The sequence below is a fragment of the Helianthus annuus genome, chromosome 13 (genome assembly GCF_002127325.2).
Source record: "Helianthus annuus cultivar XRQ/B chromosome 13, HanXRQr2.0-SUNRISE, whole genome shotgun sequence".
Classification (NCBI taxonomy): domain Eukaryota; kingdom Viridiplantae; phylum Streptophyta; class Magnoliopsida; order Asterales; family Asteraceae; genus Helianthus; species Helianthus annuus.
In genome coordinates this window covers 79,828,044-79,835,162 of record NC_035445.2, presented here as the reverse complement: position 1 = coordinate 79,835,162, position 7,119 = coordinate 79,828,044, and the positions used below count along the sequence as shown (strand labels likewise).

Genomic DNA, 7,119 nt, shown 5'->3' with positions numbered 1-7,119 from the left:
AAACCCACCCACCCCACCTACCATTTTTCTCTCTAAAGATCATTTCTCTCTCTCTCCTCCACCACTACCACTACAGCTGCCACCACCAGCTCAACCATTTACAGATCATAAATAATAAATAAATGAGCAATTTACAATTTACATATCATAATCTTAACATAATAAACTTTCCCAACGCATCTAAAATCATTTATCCATGACTCAAACATCCACACAGTCCTCAAGCTCAAAATTTCAATCATCTAACAATATTACCCTCGCACATAAAAAAAACCCCCAAAATTAATCCAAACAATTTTTAAATCAAAAAACAAACAATTAAACCTTTGTAGTTGATATGAGTTCAACATTCGGATGGAGATCATTCCCCCAAATATAACCTTTGGATGGAGAACATTCGGGTTCAGATTGATACGATCTCAAGAGCTCGTCGACATCGGTGACCTTTGAGCAGTAGTTGATGATGGCAACATTCAGATCTGGTGCCATTTTGAGGATGCTACGGACCCACATGGTTCTTCAAGGAATAAAGTATAGCCATTTGGGTTGAATATATTAAGTTCCACATCTGAATATATGGGTTGGGGGATGGCGGTGGTGGAGGGGCAGTGGTGGCAGTGGTGGGGGTTGTGCAGCGGGGGTCGGCCGACGGTGGTAAAGGTGCAACGGTGGTGGGGGTTGTGCAACAGGGTTGGAGGTGTTTACGGTGGTGCCGGAGGTACAATACTGATGGTGGTGCGGTGGTGGTGATGGTGGTGGTGCGGTGGTGGTGTGGTGTGGTGGGAAAAAAAGGATAACGATGAGAGAGAGATTTAATGAAGAAAGAGAGAGAGAGAGAGAGAAACTAATCAGATTAAGGAAGGGAGAGAGGTGTACAGATCTGGATATGAATGTGAATAAGTGTGTGTGAGAGATATGTGTGAGAGAGAAATGTGTACTGACATTGGGTATTGGTATAAAGAAGAAAGATGAGCTGGTATAACATGTCAGGAAGAGAGAGAAAGAGCAATGTAAAAAGACCAAAATACCCTCCGTTTTGTCATCTCCAATCAATGACGTTTCCAAGGTTTTCTCAAAATAGAGGGTTTTCTCCCAAGTCTTTCCCTATATATAGATATATAGGTCGGTTATTGTATAAATTGTCTTAACATACTATGCGTACGAGATGCGGTATCAACGTGCGATTTTGGTTTTGAACATGCGATTTTGGTTTTTGTAAAACAACATGCGACTTCTTTACAACATGCGAAATTTGTATTTTTATTTAAACATGCGAAATTTGTATTTTTTTAAACATGCGATTTTGGCTTTTTTTTTTTTACAACATGCGATTTTGGTTTTTTTCAACATGCGAGATTTCCCTTTCCGGGTTTATAACGTGCGAACTTGCCATAGCGTACGCTCGTACGTTAAGGCAAAATGTTCAATACACTTTCACTTTATATATATATATATATATATATATATATATATATATATATATATATAGGGGACCGCTAAAATGAGAACCACCTCGAGTTGTAAGAACCGTGAGAACTACACCGTACGGGGCGAGGTGCACCAAAATTTTTTTTCATAAATGTAGATGCGTGTATTATAAACACATTTGTAAAAAAAAATTCAAAAAAAAAATGTCGTGTGTGTAGTTTTGAGCACCACAAGTTTGTGTTTACGGGTACCGTAAATCTTACCGGAAAATTTACGGTACCGTAAACACAAACTTGTGGTGCTCAAAACTACGCACACGACATTTTTTTTTGAAATTTTTTTTACAAATGTGTTTATAATACACGCATCTACGTTTATGAAAAAAAATTTGGTCCACCTCGCCCCGGATCAAAAAGTTTTCGCGGTTCTTACAACTCGATGTGGTTCTTATTTTAGCACAATTCTATATATATATAGGGTTAGGTTAACATACAAAAGCCCTTATCATACTTCACGTATGCGACAATGGTAACCGTCAGATCAGGGCTATAATCACGCATGGAACAGATAATCACGCATGGGATCAGATAATCACGCATGGGGCAGTTGTTTTGTGATAATCACGCATGGGATCAATAATCACGCACGTTAAGTTGATCAAATAAATAATCACGCACGTTATCTTTTCTGTCGCGTACGTTAATGTAGGTTAAGCCGTGAAGTAAATTATACTTTCTCTCTCTCTCTCTCTCTATATATATATATACGTTAATTTTTTTTAAATAATATATCCATACCAATTTCAATATAGGCTCATTTACAAATCATTTTTTATGGTTTAGAAGTTAGTCCATTAGCATTAGATTTAGTGAGCCCATTTTTATTGTGGTTTAAATAGTAATCGCTTTGTTTATCGTTAAGGTATAGCGACACATTTTTTCAGCTCAATCAAGTACATGAATTTTCAAATATGCCCCTGAGTAAAATCAATGATCAAATCAAACCGACCCATATAATCCTCTACGAACTAATATAAAACCCTGTACCAACGGTGTACTTTCAATCCAGTTACTGTGTGTGACATGTAAGTTCTGAAAGTAACTAACCAACATTTAACAACAATAGATCTAAGGCATAATCTACCATGTGTGAACAATTGTACCGACAATCCACGAGATTTATGCTAATTGAGGCTTGATTTTTATTTGCAAAAAAAGATATGATTAAAATAATTCAAGAGATTTAGGGCCCCACCTCACTAAGCCCCTTTATTGAACCAAAACCCATCTGTCACTCATTTCATCCTGCCGTGCCTCCTTAACATTCACCGTTTACCATTTCATCCACACACAAGATCTGCTTGTTTTTCTTAACAATTTCAAGAAAATCAACAACCCCTTCAAAGATCCCAATCAGATTATTGGTAAAGTTCCTTTCTTTTTTAGTTTTTCAAGTTAAAAAACATATTTTTAAGTGATTTATGTGAATTATTTCTGTTAGATGTATGTTGTTTGAGTAGTTTTAGTGATTTTTTTGCAAGTTCTTCATATTCTGGCATGTGGGTATGTCAAGATTTTCTTGCATCAGTGGTTATTGTGTCAAAGTTTGTAACTTTATCTGAATTTTGAATATTATTTGTTGAATTTCTTCAAGTTTATCATCAATTGGCATCTGGGTGTTTCAAGATTTTCTTGTATCAGTGGTTATTGTATCAAAGTTCGTAACTTTATCTGAATTTTGAATATTATTTGTTGAATTTCTTCAAGTTTATCATCAATTGGCATCTGGGTGTGTCAAAGATTCTACCTTTATCTGAATCTTGAATATTATCTGTTGAATTTCTTGATGTTTATCATCAGTTGGCTTGTGGGTATGGATTATCTATTGGATCCTGCTAATTTTAGTTAAGTTTTAAAGATATTTGTTATAATTCTTGAGGTTTTTTATAGACTAGCATTTGGGGATTGTGTAGTTTCTTGAATTTTGGGTATTGTATATAGATTCATGGGTTTTATATTACATTATTTTGGATTATTTTTCTTATGAATTTTGGGTTTTTGCTAGTAATTCAACTGCTTTTACCGACTATGTAGATCATTGCAAGGGCGTAGGATAGTGGGGGCGGGAGGGGGCGGCTGACCCCCCGAATTTTTCGCTCAGTAGTGGAGAGATAGAAATTTTTGGGTATATACGTTGACCCCCCCCCCCCCCCCTTTTATAGAAATTATTGGGTGTGTACGTTTTCGACCCCCGATCGAAAATCTCAAACTTCGCCACTGGATCATTGAATGTGGAAGAGGTTTCTTGCAGATGAGATAAGCATTAGAATATATATTCTACCTTGTTTACAGTTTGACTTCTAGGGTCAAATCTGTTAACTTATAACTCCGAATTGACATGAAATAGTCGAATTTTTGTTCAAATTTAAAGGATCTTGATAAGGCATAACAAATTCTAACAGTGTAGGAATAATGTTGATCCAAATTCATGATGCATATGTGTTAATTGAATTTTGAATTGCTATACATGTTTGACCTTGAATGTCAAAGTTCATATGTTATGAAACCGAAAAAAATGTGAAATTATGTTGAAAAAAAAAACAGGCTGATTGGGGAATGATTCAGTAATGGGGAAGAAAGGAAATTGGTTTTCTTCAATTAAGAAGACGTTTAGTCCAAGCTCCAAAGAAAAGAAAAGCCAGGTTCGTTTACATCCCGTTACAGTTTCGTAACTTAAAAAAACTAATTGTTAATTAACGACAGTTTTGTTATTCTAACGACAGAAGTCGGAGAAGAAAGGGCGTGTGGAGGAACATCCTTCAGTACCCTCTACATCGACTGTCGAAAATGCCGGCACTTCTAGTGACGCACATCCATTTCCTCCACCAGAAGAGGTGAAACCGCTTGAGGTGAAGGCTGAGCCGCCACAAGCCACCAGTGGTGCTGCCCCTGCCGCTGCGTCGACATCAGCTGCAGCCGCTGTGGCTCGGTATCCAGGAATATCTAGGGAGGAAGTCGCAGCCATAAGGATTCAAACGGTTTTTCGTGGTTACTTGGTATTTGACTATGATTTAAATCAAGAATTACATAATAGATTAATAACATAAAATGCATGATGTTGATCTTTTTTTTGTTAATAGGCAAGAAGGGCGTTATGGGGTTTGCGAGGGCTTGTTAGGTTGAAAGCGGTGGTCGAAGGGGCAAGTGTCAAGCGGCAAACGGTTAACACACTCAAATGTACTCAAAATTTGTGTCACTTGCAGTACCAAGTAAATTCTAGAAGGATCCGGATGTTTGAGGAGAATCAAGCTCGTCAGAAACAACTCCAACGGGCTAAAGAAATAGCCAACATGCAGGTTACTTTTTGTAACACTCATCCCACACTAATAGAGTTGATATTATAATATCGTATATTAGGGTTAATAATAATAATAATAATATATATTTTGTAACAGAATGGAGATGATTGGGACGATAGCGTGCAGTCTAAAGAGGTGATAGAAGCAAAGCTTTTGGGTAAGTATGAAGCTACTATGCGTAGAGAGCGGGCCATGGCATATTCCTTTTCTCATCAGGTAAACAACCGCTTATCTGATTATTTAATGGTTAAAAATAAAATACGATTTAAAAATGATTGCATAACTAATTAGAGACAATTTTTCAAATATTAGTTGAATATTTAAACATCTATATTTAGGGCTGCAAACAAACCGAACGTGCAACGTACAGTTTGTGAACCGTTTGGCGAGAAGTTCGTTTGTGTTCGTTCGTTTAATAAATGAACGGACACGAACAAGAAATTTTGTTCATTTAGTTAAATGAACGAACACGAACAGAGGCCACGTTCGTTTGTTTATGTTCGTGAACGCCTGGTAACATGTTTGTTTATGTTCGTTTGTGTTCGATAGTTCATTAGTGTTTTTAGTTTATATATTTTATTTAAATACTTCAAAATTCCAACAAATAAAATATTTAATAAGTATGAGTGTACTCTATATTCTGTTCATGAACGCTTGTTTGTGTTCATTTATTTCCATTTGTGTTCATGAACGTTCGTCTGCGTTCATTACCTAAAATTAACAAACGAACACGAACACGTTCATTTTCTTAATGGACGAACACGAACATAAAATCTCGTTCAGTAAGTGTTCGTGAACAGTTCGGTTAGTTTGCAGCCCTATCTATATTGTGATCATTGGCATATTATTTTGGCATAGCAACCTTGGAAGAAACCAGGAGGCACAACAAACATGCTTTTCATGGATCCCGCAAATCCGCAATGGGGTTGGAGTTGGTCAGAGAGATATTATAAAGATCCTGTAACCGATCATGCATCGGTTAAGAGCGGTATCACCATTACTAAAAGCGAAATTGCAAAATCGTATGCTCGTCACCAACTTAATTCCGCCCCAACAACTCCTCGGTCAAAAGCAGGTGGTAGTCCGGTTGCATCACGAAAACCCAAGACCGGTCCTAGCCCACGAGCTTACGGTTCGGGGCTTGAGGCTAACGCTGATGACGACACGAAAAGCGTGACGAGTGTTAAATCCGAGATGCATAGTTACAGAAGGCGTAGTGTGGGGTCTGTGGGGGCCGCTAAGTCAGCAAAGGCGAAACCGCTGGCGGAGAATGGTAAGGTGGTGGCGGGTTCTGGTGGTGGGGCGAAGAAACATCTTTCTTTTCCGGCTAAACCGAGGCGGCATTCGGGGCCACCGAAGGTTGAGGCCGGTATTGGTAATGGATTGGATCAAGGAGGTGCTGAGTGATTTTTTTGTTTGGTGGATTATCAACAGTTAATATGATACTTTGAAGGTGAAACCACTTTATATATATATGTGTATTATAAAACATTGTTTATTTGATTATTGTATTAAAGTTTTATGTAATTATTGCTCATATGCAACATTTGTTTTCAGTTATGAAAGTTTTATGAACTGAATTTGAGAATTCTTTGCTACTTGAGAGTGTATTAGGGAGTTTGTAAAGTGGTGTGTGGGAATGAGGTGGGTTTTATAGGTGAGGTTTAGGGTGAGTTCGGTGAGCAATTAAGGAAGAAAACACATCAAAGAAGTACAATTTCGGCCAATCCACGAGCTGGTAACGAGTTTCTGTGGGATTATAGGGGCTGGCGACACGTGACGAGAAAAGGAACCCACGGTCGTGCGAGGCGATGGGTAGGGTTTCCGGATTTGAGTTTCATTTTTGTCATATTTAGCCCCTGATGTTTATGTAGGTTAAGTTGTGATGTGTTTTAAGTATAAAAGGCAAGGTATAAGGTGGTTTTATGTAACTTAAACATAAGGACACGTACGATAATCGTAAATAAGTATTTGTAGGTGTTCAATGACGTATAATCAAGAGTAAAAGCGTATAAATCGTGTATGTATGATACGTATTTGCAAGTTTATTTTACGTACAGGAACCATGAACAAGATATCAAATGTATAATGAATCAAGGTGTATAAGTATGATGAATAAATGAAGGTATAATTTGTATAAAATAGGAATATTATTACGATCGAATTCTTGGATTTACAATGGTACTACGAAATACGAATGTTAAAGGAATACAAGCTTCCAAAAATAGAAATATAAGACGAGCTTTCTAATTTAGGGAGGCTATGAAAAAGCGAGGCGTTACAGTGCGCCAGCTCTCCTCTCGCCCAGAAGCACCAACGGTCGTGGCAGGGAA

General features: G+C 37.5%; 1 protein-coding gene across 1 annotated transcript; it reads left to right on the top strand.

Annotated features, from left to right (window-relative positions):
• Positions 1–2,696: 2,696 nt before the first annotated feature.
• On the top strand, positions 2,697–6,377 carry LOC110872095 (protein IQ-DOMAIN 1). The gene is made up of 6 exons (XM_022120864.2): positions 2,697–2,851; positions 4,032–4,129; positions 4,211–4,483; positions 4,568–4,783; positions 4,883–5,002; positions 5,645–6,377. Exons 2-6 carry the CDS (start codon positions 4,055–4,057, stop codon positions 6,191–6,193), a joined length of 1,233 nt encoding a protein of 410 aa, XP_021976556.1. The 5' UTR covers positions 2,697–2,851; positions 4,032–4,054; the 3' UTR covers positions 6,194–6,377.
• The last annotated feature ends 742 nt before the right edge of the window (positions 6,378–7,119 follow it).